Source organism: Furipterus horrens, unplaced genomic scaffold, assembly GCF_987537825.1.
Source record: "Furipterus horrens unplaced genomic scaffold, mFurHor1.1.pri manual_scaffold_1, whole genome shotgun sequence".
NCBI lineage: Eukaryota > Metazoa > Chordata > Mammalia > Chiroptera > Furipteridae > Furipterus > Furipterus horrens.
In genome coordinates this window covers 112,416,671-112,434,366 of record NW_028327171.1, presented here as the reverse complement: position 1 = coordinate 112,434,366, position 17,696 = coordinate 112,416,671, and the positions used below count along the sequence as shown (strand labels likewise).

Sequence of the window (17,696 nt, the reverse complement as noted above, 5' to 3'; positions counted from 1 at the left end):
TCCCATTAAAAAAAAACAACAAAAAACAACTCAAACATCTAAAAGTGTTACTGCTAGCCCTGGCCAGGTAGCTCAGTTGGTTGGAGCACTGTCCCATACACCAAAAAGGTTGGTTTGAATTCCAGTTGGGGCACTTACCTGAGTTCCAGGTTCAATCCCTGGTCTCAGTGCATATGGGAGGCAACTGATTGATGTTTCTCTCTCACATTGATGTTTCTCTTTCCTTCTTCTCTCTCTCTAAAATCAATAAACATATCCTCAAGTGAGGATTAAAAAAACGTTGGTTCTGAAGCGAAGGATGACTCAAGAATCCAAACAGAATTTAATTTGTAAGGTGTAACTTCTAAAATGTATTTTCTATATCTAAAAAAAAATTAATAAAAAGCAAGAAATTTATAGTTAGATCTGGAATTGAATCCTGTAATTTAGTATGTATGAAACAGCCATTGGGACTAACTTGGCCAAGAGCGTTTTCCTCATTTACAAAGTGCTGGTAAGAATAACTGCTTTACATGGTTGGTTTGGTCATATATTAGAGCCCTAGCAAAATGCTGGGCAAGAGCAAATGAAAGGTTCCCAATAAATTGTATCTCTTGCTATTATTTTTATCACAACTCAACAAACTACCCTATCACATTGTAGTCCAAGATCCTCTTATGGTTTCCAGAATACTTGGCCAATGCAACACAATCCTGAGATAGCTGGGAAGCAAAAAAGTAAAATCTTCAGACAGGCAATTGTCATATCACTGTATTTTATTACAATATGTTCAATGTACCAATTTAAAGGGAAAAATATAAACAAAATAAGTTTAGGGGAAAATGACACTTCACTTTCATCATCAATTTATTCTTATTTTAACAATCTATTTCTTCCATTTTATTTTATTAGTAGATTTTAAAGAACACCACTGCTGAATTTCAGAGGAAAAGACAAATGAACACAAATGATGAGACTAAAGGAGTCAAGCAGAGGAAGTGATAATGATTAAAAAGTTGAATGAAATATCTACCTTGACTAGAACTGAATATTGACAGGTAACTTTCTCCAAAGAAAAATATAACTTGAATCATAAAGCTTCATTTTTTAGTATAGTCCAATACCATGTCAATTAGGAACTCATGAGTTGAAAAGAGTTTTAATTTAGTTACATTCGACTACCTTTAATCGTACTGGGCATGCTATTTGCCATGACTTTCTTCCCTGGAATAACTATCTATACTTTCTAAAACAATGAATGAGTTTTCCTGTGATTGAAGTTTTAAGAAATAGTTTGTAGAAAACACCAAAAGAACTAGTTTTTAAAGGGCTTACCTTTTCTTCCCTGTATAGCAGCTTTTTCTACAAATTGTGTGGATACTTTCTAAGAACTCAAAATGAGAACACCAAAAACGAGAGGTCTGTGTGCATGAATAATACAAACATATGTATAAGTATAAATCCCCCCAAATAGGGTTAAGCAGGTAAGGATATCTCAACATTCTAAATTCAAAAAGCAAAGATAAATAAACATCGCTTTGTGGTATTACATAAGCTAAATTGTTATATTTAGAATACTATACCTGCAGTTCGTAAGTGCTTTGGTTGGATCCCATTTTAAAAAAAAAAAGAAAATCATTCAAGATAATAAAAACATTCTTTTAACAGGAAAGAATTCTCCTACTTTTTATTTTGATATACTGATATTTCCATAATTTGTAAGTGGAAAATCAGCTGTTCAATAGACATTTTATGTATATAATATAATCATATAATGGATTCTTTAGGTAACAACAAAAAAATTAAGATACAAATGACTAAAAATGAGACTATTACTAAACCAAGATACACAGGAACTACATTTTACATTTCTTTTTATAAAAATATTTATTTATTTGGGGTGGGGGGAGAAAGAGAGGGAGAGAAACACTGATAAGGTCGGACTACGGACTGAACCTGCAACCTAGGCATGTGCCCTGACTGGGAATTGAACCTGTGGCCTTTTGCTTTGTGGGACTACACCCCACCAACTGGGCCACACCAGTTGGGCATGCATTTCATTTCAAGGAAAAAAATCTCAATCATACTGTGTTAAAAGAATAAAGTACATTTGTCATAGTATATGTATGATTGTATTCCCTTAAAGCAGGGATTAAAGTTTTTAAATTAAAAGTTGTTCAGGATTACTTTGTGTATTTAGGTACTATCATCATATCACAGTTATACACAACTCTCTCATCATGACAGAAAAACCTTAGTTGTTTTCTAAGGTCTATTTAAATCAACCAATAAACTAGTAACAGCAATTTAATTATCAGGCTGTAAATCAGAGGTAAAGAAATTCTGCAGTTGAGTTGCATTTCCTGTCTATAGAACTGCTGCTATTAAATCTATTTTCTCCATGTATTAGAAGAAAAAAATAGGCATTGATATTCAAAATAAGATTTTCATTTTTGCAGCAAGAGTTTCTTCTAATGCCATGACAATCTTTATGATCCTTCAAAGGCAGGTGCTTAGGAGAGGCATATAATGGGAATGCCAAGACTATATTAGAATTATATTTATTAAAAAACTTGTTTTGAAGTCTGCCTATCAAGTGAACAGAAAAAAAGCAGATGTAAGTGCAAGTTTAACCTGATGATTTATTTATTTGTGAATAAAATCAGTTTGGGTGAGAAAAAGTTCAATCCTTTCCTTGTAAAGATAAAGAAACTCAAAATGAATTTAAAGATAGGACAGAAAATGCAACAGTAACTTTTATAATCCTTTTCAATTAAACAGATAAACCAAGTTGAGACGTGTTAAAATCCTTTTCAGACTGAATATTTACCAGCCTATATAATGTTGTTCCAATGGAATTTTGATTTCAGAAAATTTTGTAAGAGTTATCACTTCTAGAAGTGAAGAAAATAAATTAAATCCCCTCCCCAAGATACTGTTTAACCTCTAAAGCACAAAAAGCTATATAACATTTTATACAAATAAACCAGTGTTCTTACAAAAGTAATGCAGTTTTGGACTGATGATATTATGCTGTATTTGTGGTGAAGTACTAGGCACAATTAATGTATCAATTAAGCATTTTCAGTCTAATTAGTCTCTAAAGTTTTTTAATTCTTGGCAACATATAAGTAGTATGCATTTTGGTACTTAAATCATGAATTGCAGAGAAGAAGCAGTATCATATAGTAACAGGGTTTGTATTCCACAATTATAGTGTTGAACAAATCTCTTCTATGAACTCTGTGATTTGTTTTGCAGTTGATCACTTGTAGCAGATCCTGCAAAGAAAAGAAAAAAGAAAAAACAAAAGCATAATTTGTTTGTTGTATATTGCCAACCTTGAAACTCCGTGAACTAAAGTCCCGTTCTATTGCTATTGATGGTAAACAAATATGAAGATCTAAAAAACAAATAAGATATATTTCATGTAGGCAAATTAGCCTGATATGAAGGAATCTGCATGCCCCTAAATAGTCTAAAGAGCAGAACTGGAGTTTCTATTTGGTGACAGGAAAAAATAGGTTTCAAACTGAACATTTCTGTGAATAAATCACAGGTGGATAGCTGAGTTTATTACAACTCAAATATGCAAAGCTAAAAAAATTTGCATTTATGGTATCAAAACTATAAAATATTTTCTCAGAGTCTAACCATGCCACTTTTCTTTTTATAAAAACAGAAATAAAACAGAGGTCAGGGGAGAGGGAGGAAAAGAACAATGTCCAAAAGTATTATGGGTTCCATAAAATTTGGAGATTTTAAAAGATTTTTTTTAAGAACCAAAAAGGGTAGAGGATAAATAGGGCACTTTCTTCCCTGTGCCTTATGATGTAGTCTTTACTATCCATGTGGACTTCATGAAGTTAAGGAGAATATACTCCTGTGTAAGGAGTACTTCATCTGCACTGAAGAAAATCATGTGCTGAGCTAATGCAAATTTTAATCAATATCTTTAAACAAAGAAAAAATTTATGTATTAAATGTGTGAAATCTCATGTCTTCCAAGTAGAGATAGATAAAAGGCCAGAGTTATTTTTCAAAAGCTGTGGCTTAATAAAAGAAATCCCCTTAACCTTTGGCACAGTATTGCTGGTACAAATTCCCAGTGGTGAATAAGGGAAGTAGTCCCAGTGCTTGGCCAGAGTCATTAAGAATTTTTAAAATTTACTTATTGATTTTGAGAGAGAGAGAAAGGGATAGAAAGAAAGAAATAATTATTCAAAATAAAGTTTGTTCAAGTTAAATATAAGCTAAATAGACTATGGTGTATAAAACAAACTGTATGAAAGGCTAAAGCCTAAAATGAAATATCAAAAAATACTGTAATTATATTTTTATTATAATGAGACAGAGTCATCAGGTTCTATCACAGAATCACTCACATTTCATATAAGTTTGCCGGGACACTGATATTATAATTATTTACTTTTCTAAGACGTAGCCATCCAAGGTACAACAAATAAAATTACACCTCCACTGAAAAGCACCTTCATGGAATATCAAAATACCAGTTTATTAAAAATAAATAAAATCTATTTCCTGGGATGGATCAAGAGTTGGTAGGCAGATTGAGACTTAAAGCAAAACAAAAATCAGCCAAATAACCTGTCAATCCAACAGTCAAAAGAATCAACAATGGAGAGATATATTTTGCAACCAAAGGGATGTTAAAACAAATTTTCCATATTAAAAACATGTTTCTTTAAAAAAGTTTAAACCTTAATTTAGATTACAACAGATCAAACAGGATCTAAAACATTAAAAACAAATACAGCTTAACATGAAGCCAAGTACCATTGCTTAAAATAAAGTAAACCAAAACACATAGCCATATAATATAATATATAGTTTTATATCAACTCTAGCCACAGGGGTTTAAATTTTAGAAACTTTTGGCATAATTGTATGCCAGCAAAATAAAGTATATTATTTAGGCACAAAGGATCACAAAAGTCTCAGGGAGATTTCTGAAACACCTAACCTTGATTTGATTCTTCTGTATTCATACTTTCTCCAGCTGCAGTCTCTGACATTTCTTCATCTTCCTCATCATCATGTAGGTCTTTTGAAATTAACTGCCTAGCTAATTTAATATTCAGTCCTTCATTGTAGTGAAGCTTTCTTTTCATTTCAAATTGACGCTTTTTTTCTATAAAATACAAAAAATAGGCTTAGAAAGTCTTTAGGACTAGCAAACTATATATAGCCTGTGTTTGTTGGTAAGTATTTTGGGAACAGCCATGCTCGTTTGCTTTTGTAATGCTTAAGATTGCTTTTGTGCTCAAAGGCAGAGTTGAGTAGTTGCATTAGAGACCATAAGGCCCACAAAACCAAAATATTATGTTTCTAGCCCTTAACAGAAAAAGTCTGTCAACCTTTGTTTTAAAGGGTTCAAGTACATCCTAAGTGGAATATAGGAATAAAGCCATTATTAGTTTTTCCATAAAGAGCTGAATGGGAAAAAAAAAAGCAAGCTATGAGAGAGAGAGAGAGAGAGAGAGAGAGAGAGAGAGAGAGAGAGAGAGAGAGAGAGTGTGTGTGTGTGTGTGTGTTGGATAGACTGAGTAGAAATTGATGAATACTTTGTACAAATATTCTATACAAAGCCTGCATGTAAATACATACATGCACACACACAAAGAGAAAATAAGACTCTCAAAAATTAAGAGTTGTTAATTCTGGGTTAAGAAACTATGGGATAATTTTAATATCTTTCAAGTTTTCTGTTTTTATAATTAAGAAAAATTCTTCAAAAAATTCTTGTAATTAAGAAATCGCTATGATTTAAAACATAGCTAGCTAAAAGCACAACCTCACTCCCAGAGTAATTTTAAGAGAAACCTGTTATAATAGTGAAGTAATTCTAGACTATTCTTTCATTTATAGTCACCATAGAAACATTAAACTAGCAGCAAATAAACTAGCAGCAAATAAACATAGCTGACCATATTTAATAGATAGCATTTTAAAGATCAATTGTTTATAAAAAAATAATTCTAAGATTTTAAAAATTCTTAGACCAGTAAATTAAAAACAAGAAAGGGGGTTGATATAAAATTGCCAATTATTTATTCTGTCAAACAAGAGAGCACTGAAACTCATTTACCACAGTTTTATTATGGTATTCATAAAAATATTTTAATACCAAAAAGGCACAGAGAAACATGAGTAGAAATCTCTCAGAATACAGCTATTCAAAGTACTTTCTCAATGTCCTCTGATTGCAAGTTTTTATCAGTATGTATACCTATATTTTAAAACACAGGTATTTACAGTTCACACCACCACACATCAATCACTTTTCAGGAAAGTTCTGAGACCAACAACCCATGAAGATCTTGCCAGGCATCATTCTCCTCCTTTGCTTACAGATTACTTGAGTGAATTGTTTTATTCGTTCAGTATTGTGAAGAGTGAAATTTAAAAGGAAAAAAGAAGCATTAAAAAGACCAAGTCCTCATGACTAAATTTTTAGTAATGCCTTTAATTATTAAGGTACTGTACAAAGCAATATATACAAAACAAAACAAAAGGTCCTAATTGCCTCCAATACCAGATAAATTTACTAAAATGGTAATACTTTTTCTCATTACAAAGTAATACAACTTTATGGGAGAAATAAGTAAGGGAAGGGTCTAGTCAAGGAACGTGTATAAATGACTCATGGACATGGACAACGGGGAGGGATATGATTGTGGGAGAAGGGGTGGGCTGGGTTGGGGGGAGCAATGGGGGAAAAATGGGACAACTAATTGAAAAACCAAAAATAAAAGAAATTATTTAAAAAAAAATCATTCTTAATTTCTTCATTCAGATATTACCATTAATATTTTATGACTCTAGACTTTGTCCTAAAAATGTATTTTTTACAAAAATCAATCATATACTATTGTATATGCTGGTTTTTATCCACTAGGATGATCATAAAATCCCAGTTTGTCCAGTTAAGTCTTAGTTTATGCCTAGTGTCTGGTGGAACTGTGATAGTGATCTTTTCTTTCAATCTTAAAATGATAAAAGAGTTTAAACAATAAAGTATATAAAGACAATAAAATTCTACCATGTACACAGCAGATTTGTGCCCTGGCTGGTTTAGCTCAGTGGATTGAGCGTCGGCCTGCGAGCTAAGTGTCGCTGGTTCGATCTTCCAGTCAGGGCACATCAGAGAAGGAAAACTCTGACTCCAAAAAACCTCCGCTGCCTTGCGGCATACCTCTTCAGGGGAAAGGCTAAGGGAGTAAACCCCGACAGAAAATCCGGAGCCGGAGTCCCTAAGGCGGTTTGACGTTGTAGTCAACACCGGCAACTCCTGTGGCGCACCTGAAGCCAAGCTGTATTGACTCCGTCTTTCCCTTGGATCCTTCAGCTGCGAAGAGAGGGGGGGTCTGCTGCATGGGCAACAGCAGACCCTCCATATTACCCTGCCTAGGCTCTGTAGCTTCAGCATCATCGCAAGATGTCGATTCAACACGGGAGGAGACAGATACTACCATGTCACTCCCGAGTCGGACTGCACAGCCATTCTCGGCGGTGCAGATAGACTCTTAAGAAGCTACACCATCATCTCTCGAGACGGACGGCTGCCGACGACACAGCAGATTTATATAATTTTAAAATGGTTACAAAGTACTGAGTTATAATTTAACCCCCTGTTCTTAAGACAATAAAATACGTAAAGACAGTAAAATTCTGCCACGTACACAGTAAATTTATGTAATTTTTAAATGGTTATAAAGTATAAATGATTATAATTTTATCCCCTATTCTTGGTCAGAGATTCCTGACTTCCCCCTTTATATTTTCAATACTTTTATGATGTAATACATAGACATTTTTGTGCATTTGTTCTACTATTTTCTTAATATTAACTTGTGTTTTTTCAAACCGTGCTACATGACTCTTTAGTGAATCACAACCAACATTTTTAAAAAATGAGGTAAAACAGAACCAAAACATACCATAGATAATAAAGGTTAGTATTCTTTTGTGAAATTTTTGTAATTTTATGTGTACCTGTATATTAAGTGGGACCTGGTTAAAAATACTTTAAAAAACATTAGAATAAACCCTGAGAAACTGAATTACTAGGTCAAAGAATATATATATATTTAGAGTTTTTGGCTTATATAGTGCCATACTGTACTCCAGAAGAGCCAAACTATTTTTCATGTCCACTAATAGTATATGAGTAAACTATTTCTCTACATTCACACCAAGAGATATGACCATTCTTTTTAATCTTTGTTGATCTGAAAGGAAAGAAATGTACCATGATACTTTTACTATGTAGTTTCTTATTCCTAGGAATTGGTATTAGAATATATTTTGTGAATATTTATACTCTAAAGAATTTTTTTTTTAATTCTGAGCTATTAAACTTGGTTTTGCTCGTTATAGATATATCCTAGTTTTAAAATACTCAAAATTATATAATTTCAAAACATTGAATGTATTCATTTCATAGAAAGCTGCTAATATAAGTGGTCTCAATCTTCTTTGAATATATTCATTTTATTTACAATCCTTGTAGGACAGAGCAACATAATGCAAAGAGTACAAGGTCATTCAGGTTTCAGGCCCAGCTGTAACAATAATCAACTAACCACATGGCCAAGTGAATTATTCTTTTTATACTTTCTTTTACTATTCTACAAAAATAATGGAAAATATACCAATTATTTTAAGTTCTTAAAAGTTAACATTTACTGAACACTTAAAATATGTCAAGAACCAGTGCTAAGTGCTTTAAATTCTTTATCTAATTTAATACTTATCAATGACTCTTAACTATTTTTATAGTTCCCAATTTTGAAACAAGGAAACGGAGGCTCAGGAATTAAGCAAATTAGACAAGTGACATGCCTGGAGTACAAACTTAGATCTGTCTGCCACAGCCAATATCTTAATTGTTAGGCTAGAAGTTATAATTTTTTCTAAGAATTTATGTCAATAAACAAGGATCTTCAGAGATGTAATTTGTTTAAAGGTGACAAACATCTATACATACAGCAGTAACTACCAGTGGGAATGGAACATGTGAAAATGCAACTATTCAATGGTTCCCCGTGCTGGTTAATTCACAGAAGTGAAATTTGAGGAAAAACCGTTAATGAAAATTGTCAATATAGGTTAATAATCAGTTCCCTGTTCTCGATAAATCATGTTTTTAAAGAATAATGAAGAAACAGATATCTAGAAACAATTCATATTTTAAACCCATTTCTAGGGCCTTTTGGGGTATACTTTGGGAAAATATAAGTCAGGAAGTCACTGAGGATAGAAGAGATGTAATATAACGAGATTACTGTATACATTCTGTAAAATTTTTCTCTTATACAACAATTAGGCTCAGACCATCATAATTTCATTGAATAAGCTATGTTCTAAAAATGAGAGGAAGAAATAGCAAATTACACTTTAGCAGCTACATATAACAAAGATTCTGTCTGAATTTCTTTTACAATACAGGTAGTCCCTATACTGAAAGGACATTTCAAAGTTTTAAGTACATTAATACTCTCTTTTCTTTCCTTTCTTTTTTCTGTAAGGGTGTGTTTTACTGGTCTCTTTTTTCCCCCCTACACATAGGTTTTTTTCTTTTAAAAATAGTTAAAAATAAACTATGAAAACAATTTTTAATTCTTAAGAATATTATACATTCACATGGTTCAAAAAGTATAAAAAGCAACAAGGTGAAATATCTTCCTTCTCTTGATACCTCCATAGCTAACCACTGTTACTTGCAAAAACAGAAACAATGAGTAGGTAGCAATGCCTTAACTGTGATATGCTGTATGGGCTACAAAAGCTTTTTCCATCCTCATTGAGAGGCTGGCATCTTTAGCTCCTTTCCTATGACACTACTGTTCTTTTTGTTCAATGGGGCCTAGTAAAAATCCTCACACTGTATCTAACTATCTTGGACCATTAAGTTTCACCACTGTCTTAAAACAGAAAAAGCACAATCAAGTAGGAAATTAACTTTTATTTCTATCCACTATAAAATCACCCAAACATTCAATGACTCTAAAAGCATTAATTTAATAAATATTTACTCTATGTCAAGCACTAAAAAAAAGTACAAAATAACACCAATACTTAAAGATGGTAATATTTTCCCAAATTCTTGAAATCAAGGGGGAAAGAGGCTGTTATGTAATAAACCCACACAAGTAGAATCTGAATTTTAAAATGCTGCCCCCTAGTCTCCCACTATCCACTTTCCAAAAAGGAAAACCATTTCACAATCTCCTAAATAATGGGTTTATTTTAGCAAAAATTATTAACATAATGCTAAAAGCATAAAAGGAAATAAACTACCTTGTTCTTCAGGTGAAAGGTCACTGTCTTCATCTCCACTGCTTTCTTGTTCATGAACCTGATACTTTGGCTCTGAGCCTTCAGCTGCAGCTAATCTAAACAATCATTTACAAAGAAATCAACACTGTGATATTCTTTTATTAGCTGAGTCTCATAAAAATATCTAAAGATCATTACTATATTATCTATAACCTGATGAGGAAAATAAAAGGCAAGAGTGTGGGCATAAGCGTAGACACCAATAAACAAGGAGAGTGGAGGGTGACAAATCAACAAACAGCAAAGAAGTAGAGCTTTTGTTTAGGAATTTACTTATTTTTGCCTTGCTCACTTTCATCTTTAAAACCCAGGAAACAAAATATAAAATACAAAACAAAACAAAAAAAACCACAATCTGTGAACTAGATTCTGGTACTCTAATCTTTCTGCCACCTGCATACCTTGATTTTAATCTAGAAACAAGACTGTAAAAGTTATGAAAAATCCAGATAAACTTACCACATTTATTTACACTTGTACAAGTTAAGTAAAATGTCTTTAACTCTGTCCAATTAAAAACAGCGTAAATGGGACTTCCGGCCAATATGGAAGCTTAGACATATACACCGTGTCTCCCTCCACAACTAAGAAGGAATACAACTACCTCAAAACTAGAAACAACCAGAAGTTCCAGAAAATTGAGCTGCATGGAAGCCCAACAAACAAAGATATAAAGAAGAAATACTCATCCAGACAGGTAGGAGGGGCAGAGACAGGGAGGAGAGGACGAGGTGTGGGGGTGGCAGAAGCTGTGGAAGCGGCAAGCTGGCAGAAAGCACAGTCACACATTTTCAAAAGTGGGGAGGGACACCTGAAGAGCATTCCCAGCTCCTGACCAGACCATGCAGCTCATGGTCCCAGTGCCGGGGAAAATAAAGCCTCATTGCTTCTGACTGTACAAACAAGTAGGGGTTGGGGCGGAGGCATAAACTGCCAGTCTCTCAGCAGAGTCTGCTTGTTTAAAGGGCCCCCCATGGTCCTAGAACACCCGCAAATCCACCCACTCTGAAAACAACGGTAAGGGCAACAACTAGAGAGGTGCCAGTCCCATACAAAGTGGGAGAAGTGCCTGGAAAAGGTGTGAGTGCTGGGCAAGCTGCATTGTTCCCTCTCTGACGCCTCCCCCACATACAGTGCCACAACGTGGTGAAATGGGTTGCACTGTACTGACAAATACCTAAGGCTTTGCCCCTTACAACGTAACAGGAGCGACAGCTCTGCCTAAGACACAGAGGCAAACAAACACAGGAGCCTGTCTAGATGGGAAGACAGATAAATATGGCCCAAAAGGGGAAACGGATCAAGGTTCCAGTGGGAGAACTAAGTGATGAGGAGACAGCCAACTTAACAGACGAGGAGATAGCCAACCTAACAGAAGCAGAGTTCAAAGCACTAGTGATAAAGATGATCACAGACTTGACAGATATGCTTAAGTATGGCAAACACATAAGGGAAGAAGTGAAGGCTATGCTAAATGAAACGAAGGAAAAGCCACACAAAACCAATGGTGAAGGGAAGGAAACAGGTTCAAATCAATGATTTGGAACATAAGGAGGAAAACAACAGTCAACCAGTGCAGAATGAACAGGCAAGAATTGAAGAAAATGAGGAGAGGCGTAAGGACCTCTGGGACAACTTTAAACATGCCAACATCCAAACCATAGGGGTGCCAGAAGGAGAAGAGGAAGAGCAAGAAATTGAAAACTTATGTGAGAAAATGAAGGAAAACTCCCCATATTTGGTGAAGGAAATAGACATACAATTCCAGGAAGCACAGAGAGTCCCAAACAAGCTAGACCCAAAAAGGAACACATCAAGTTACATCATAATTAAAATGCCAAAGGTTCAGGATAAAGAGAGAATCTTAAAAGTAGCAAGAGAAAAGCAGAGAGTTACCTATATAAAGGGATGCCTATAAGACTATCAGCTGATTTCTCAAAAGAAACTTTGCAGGCAAGAAGGGACTGGCAAGAAGTATTCAAGGTGATGAAAAGCAAGGACTTAGAAACAAGATTATGCTATCCAGCAAAGCTATCATTTAGAATGCAAGGGCAGATGAAGTGCTTCCCAGACAAGGTACAGCTAAAGGAGTTCATCATCACCAAGCTATTGTTAAGTAAAATGTCAAAGGGACTTACTTAAGAAAAAGAAGATCAAAACTATGAACACTAAAATGACAACAAACTCACAACGATCAACAACTGAATCTAAAAAATAGGAACAAAATCCAACTAAGCAAACCAGAATAAGAACAGAATCATAGATATGGGGATCATTCAGAGGGTTATCAGCTGGGAGGGGGTAGGGTGAGAAATGGGGAAATGGTGCAGGGATTAAGAAGCATAATTGGTAAATATAACATAGACGGGGGGAAGTTAAGAATAATATAGGAAAGGGTGAAGCCAAAGAACATATATGCATGACTCATGGATATGAACTAAGGGGCGTGTGATTGCTGGAGGGAAGGGGGGTACTGGGCAGAGGGGAGCAAAGGGAAAAAAACTGAAACTACTGTAACAACATAATCAATAAAATATACTAAAAAAAAACTGTAAGTGAAAATGCTTTATAGTTATCAGTACTTACTTCTTAGCTAACATATCTGGAGTCAGAGCTTCAGTGGTCTCTGAATCACTAAATGCATCTTCATCATCACCTACCATACTAGGATAACAAGATTATAATTAATAATTGAACTATAATTTTTCAAGCAGAAAAACAAGGTAAACATAATTCTTTTGACTTACTTAAAATATCAACACATTTATAGCTCTGTTGTTATCTTCGAAGTTTAATTTTAGTTTCAATTCAATAAAAATATTTATAAGTAAATGATTAATAAAAACACTACTGCAACCATGAAGATAAATATTGAAAATGCAAATTATCTGGAAAAAAAAAAAACTTCAATTATTTCATCCAGTTGAAGGGAGGGGAGGCAGGGAAGACAAATGATGGAAAAAAAAAAACCATCACCAAAAATCCTCTCACTGCCTGATTTTAACATACATATTGGTACATCAACCTGAAGATGAGATAAAGGATCTATGCAGACATAACGTTAAGTAAAAGAACAAAACTGGACTCTAAAGACCTCATTCAGGAAGTTTTAAAGCTATTCAGCTTTCCCAATCTATCCTCCAATGAAAAATATACTCCCCACCTAATTGCAAAAATGGGCATTTTTAATCCTCAAGCCACTGAAAGGTGTATAAGGCACAATTCAGCTATGTATATAAAAAGCGCTGGTTTATACCCTTTCTGGTTAGTTAAGGAGGCAAGTTAAGTAAGTTCTATAGTTTAGGTGATGCTCTTTTTTCCAAGGGAAGTTGAAATAAACTCATTTACATAATCAGATATAATTAAGCAGAGTAGGATAAAATAATCTAACAATTTGTAGAATTGTTCTATAGAAAATTCTAGGTTATGTTATAAAATTTACAGATGAATTATAAACTCACACACATACACACAGGATGGGGCAAAAGTGGGTTTACATTTGTAAGTAGGTAAAAACACAAGAGTTTATATTCTTGTATTATTATTTATTGTACTATTTTACATACGAACTATAAACCTACTTTCTGTTATACTAGCATGTGACAGTTTTAGGTAGCATATGATCTTTCTATAAAAACCATCTTAAAATTTAAAAAAAAAAAAAAAGCTGGTATAACTGAGTACTAAATAAAAGCTGAGCACAGACATATGTACATACATAATGCCTCAATCATTTAGGGACCAAATAACTTTAGAGACTCTCAGAAGAAGAATATGGGTAAGGTAAAGAGAGAAAAGAAGCAGCATCAAATATCTACCATTCTTACTTACTAGATTTTATATATAAAGCCTAGAAATAATGACAACAGCTATTTTTTTGAATCATGTTTGATCTAAATTCTTTCAGGTTCTCTCCAACCAACACAGATAAGTAAGGAATCTCTACTACTTTTATTTTTTAATTTTAATTTTTTATTTTTCAATTACAGTTTACTTTCAATATTACTTTACATTGGTTTTAGGTATACAGGATAGTGGTCAGACAATCAATCATATATTGTACTTTACAAAGTGCTTCCCAAAATTTCCAATACCCACCTGGCACCATACATATTGACTATATTCCCTATGCTGTACTTTATCTCTGTGAAAGAGGTCAAGGAATTAAGTACAAATTAGTAGTTACAAAATAGTCTACTACTTTTATTGAAAAGGAAGAAAGCCTTGACTTTGGCTTCTGATAAAAGTTTTAAGCTATGTTTTAAAGTTATATCTGTAAGAAAGTAAACTTTTCATAAATGATATGTCTATTTCTTCCCTCAAGTTTATTAGCATTGCAGTTTCAGTATCTGTAATTCTTATTTCATTATTTCTTTCTACCCCTGCCATAATCCTGTTTATTTTTGTTTTTACAGTTTTTGCTATTATCAAATAAACTTATCTTCTTCCAAAGCTTTCACTGACTGATTTAAAACAGAATTTCTTAACACTATTTTAACAATAACTTCTGGATTTATGATGTCTTACTTCAATGACAAAGTATTTCAGTCTGAAAATCTTTATTTTTCCAATACAAATTAAGGCCTAATCTGAATTAGGGATTTCTACTTATTTAAATTCCATCTTCTCAAAATGCTTACTGATAACATTATTTTTGTCTTTATACTAATCACTGCCAAAAACTATTATTTTAAAATTTATTTTTAAAATTACGGATGACTCAAAATTGCCAACAATCACAATGCAATTATCTAAACTACAATATTATGTAAGCCAAAAATAAGGACATCAAAAAGTAGTAATGACCACTTGTCTCTGAATGGGTTAAAAATATAGTTACCATCTGTGAAGTTATTTACTGTAAAGAGACTGAGTAAGCCTAATTTCTATTTCAGAAGCAAATAAGCCCAATCCTCATTTTCCTTTTTATAAATAGGTTATTTTAAAGAAGGCAAAAGTCACTAGCCTGTGAGCATCACTGGCAGCTAAAAATCCCTGAGGTGCAACAAATAAACACTTACTACTAAAATTATAATGTACAAAATGGATCTTAAAATTTTAAAGTTACATATTAGTTATATTATTAAACAAAAACATGCAGTTTGGTTATTAATTAATGCTCCAGTAACAAATATAAAAACAAAGACAAATTCAAATCAGCTGTTACCCAGAAGTTAACATCAAATGCAAAATGTAAACAAGTCAAAAAATGTAAACAAGGCAAAACATTACCTATGGTACGGAGTGCTTGGTTCATCTATTTTCATTAAACCATAGTCTTTGTCTGCTGGATGATATGTCGCCAGGATGTTCATTTCATCCCACTTCTGGGATTTTTTACTAAAATTAAAAAGAATTTTTCCTTAATGCAATAAAAGATAAAAAATATGCACATCTAAAATTCACAAACATCTAAATTCCACATTCAGTTTTTAGTTCACTGCTACCTTCTATTTTTACAGTTACTTTATTAGAATATAAACTGACTTAGGATAAAAGCTATAATTAAAATAAAATCTTGGTATTTTATAAAATACTTAGTGCCCCATATTAAAAACATATTATTCAGAATCTTCAGTAGGCATTCAAAACACTATATGACATGTTTACAGTATTCATCAGGTCCATAAAATTAAATCAGTAAAAACTGAAATTTATACATTGTGGGATCTCAATAAGTTACGGATTTCTGACCTACTCTTAGTAACAGTTTGATAAAACATGTAACAAGAATATTTCTTTGGCCTAATGTTTTTAGAGATATCCGTAAGAATCAAAAGAATCAGAACATGAAACTATAGGAAAAACCTCATTAAATTTACATACCACTAAATAAAGATTTAGGCTACAAAACAATAAAATGATAGCTTACTTTTTTTAATCTAGAAAAATAAGGCTTTGCTGAGAAATGGTACACATCAGTCCTCCCTTATCTGTGGGGGATATATTAAGATGCCTGAAATTGCAGATAATACCAAACCCTATATATACTATGTTTTTTCCTATATAAATTTATAAACTAAAAATAGCACAATTATAATATACTGTGATAAAAGTTATGAATGTGGTCTTTCTCAAAATATTGTACTCAACACCTTTCTTGTGATGATGTGAGATGATACAATGCCTATGTGATAAGATGAAGTGAGGTGAACAGTGTAGGCATTGTGACACATAGCATTAGGCTACTATTTTAGGGGTTTCTTGAAACAAAAACAAACAAACAAACAAAAAAAACCGCTGGGATAACTCAACAGTTGATATAACCAGATGGCTTTGAAGTGACTAATGGGCAGGTGGCATATACACTGTAAATACGCTGGACAAAGTGATGATAGTCATATTGAGATTTCATCATGCTACTCAGAATGGTGCGCAATTTAAAACTTATGAATTGTTTATTTCTAGAATTCTCCACTTAATATTTTTGTTTTCTTTTAAAATTTTATTTTTTAATAAAAATGTTTTCATTCAATATTATTTTGTATTAGCTTCAGGTATATAGCATAGTGGTTAGACAATCATTTACAAAGTATTTCCCCCGATATTTCCAGTACTCACCTGGCATCATACAGAGCCATTACAATATTATTGACTAAATCCCCATTGCTGTACTCACATTGTGACAATTTTAATGATGTTAATTCTTCCTAAACATGAGCATGATATATGCTACCATTTATTTGTATCTTCTTCAATTTCCTTCTTCAGTGTTTTATAATTTTCTGAGTACAGAGATTTTAACTCCTTGGTTAAACTTATTTCTGGGTATTTTAGTTTTTTGATGCAATTATAAATGGGATTGTTTTCTTAGTTTCCCTAATACTTCATTATTTGTGTATAAAAATGCAACCAATTTCTGAATATTAATTTTTATATTTTGCTACTTTACTGAATTCATTTATCAGTTCTAGTAGCTCTTTATGATTCTCTGTATACAGTATCATGTCATCTGCATATAATGAGTTTTATCTCCTTTTCAATTTGAATGCCTTTTATTTCTTCTTGTCTGAGTGCTGTGGCTAGGATTCCCAGTACTATGTTGAATTGGTGAAAGTGGACATCCCTGTCTTGTTTCTGATCTTAAAGGAAATGCTTTTAGTTTTTCCCTGTTGAGTATGATGTTAGCTGCAGGTTGGTCATACATGACTTTTATGTTGAGGAATGTTCCCTCTAGTCCCACTCTGCTGAGAGTTTTTATCATAAATGGGTGCTGGATTTTGTCAAATTCTTTTTCTGCCTCTACTGATATGATATGATTTTTATCCTTAATTTTGTTTATATGGTGTATCATGTTATTTGATTTGTGAATATTATTATACCAACCTTGCATTCCATGAATAAATCCCACTTGA

The 17,696-nt window shown here is 33.0% G+C and overlaps 1 protein-coding gene across 1 annotated transcript in view; it reads right to left on the bottom strand.

Moving 5' to 3' along the window:
- Window positions 1–1,594: 1,594 nt before the first annotated feature.
- The window catches only part of PPP1R2 (protein phosphatase 1 regulatory inhibitor subunit 2), a 32,539-nt gene continuing 16,437 nt past the window's right edge, over window positions 1,595–17,696 (bottom strand). Inside the window, exons 2-6 of the mRNA XM_090278636.1 lie at window positions 15,574–15,681; window positions 12,928–13,005; window positions 10,303–10,397; window positions 4,964–5,131; window positions 1,595–3,260 (exon numbers count right to left, since the gene is read on the bottom strand). Of these exons, the coding sequence (XP_090134762.1) occupies window positions 3,214–3,260; window positions 4,964–5,131; window positions 10,303–10,397; window positions 12,928–13,005; window positions 15,574–15,681 (496 nt within the window). The 3' untranslated portion in view covers window positions 1,595–3,213. The remainder of the gene's footprint in view (window positions 3,261–4,963; window positions 5,132–10,302; window positions 10,398–12,927; window positions 13,006–15,573; window positions 15,682–17,696) is intronic.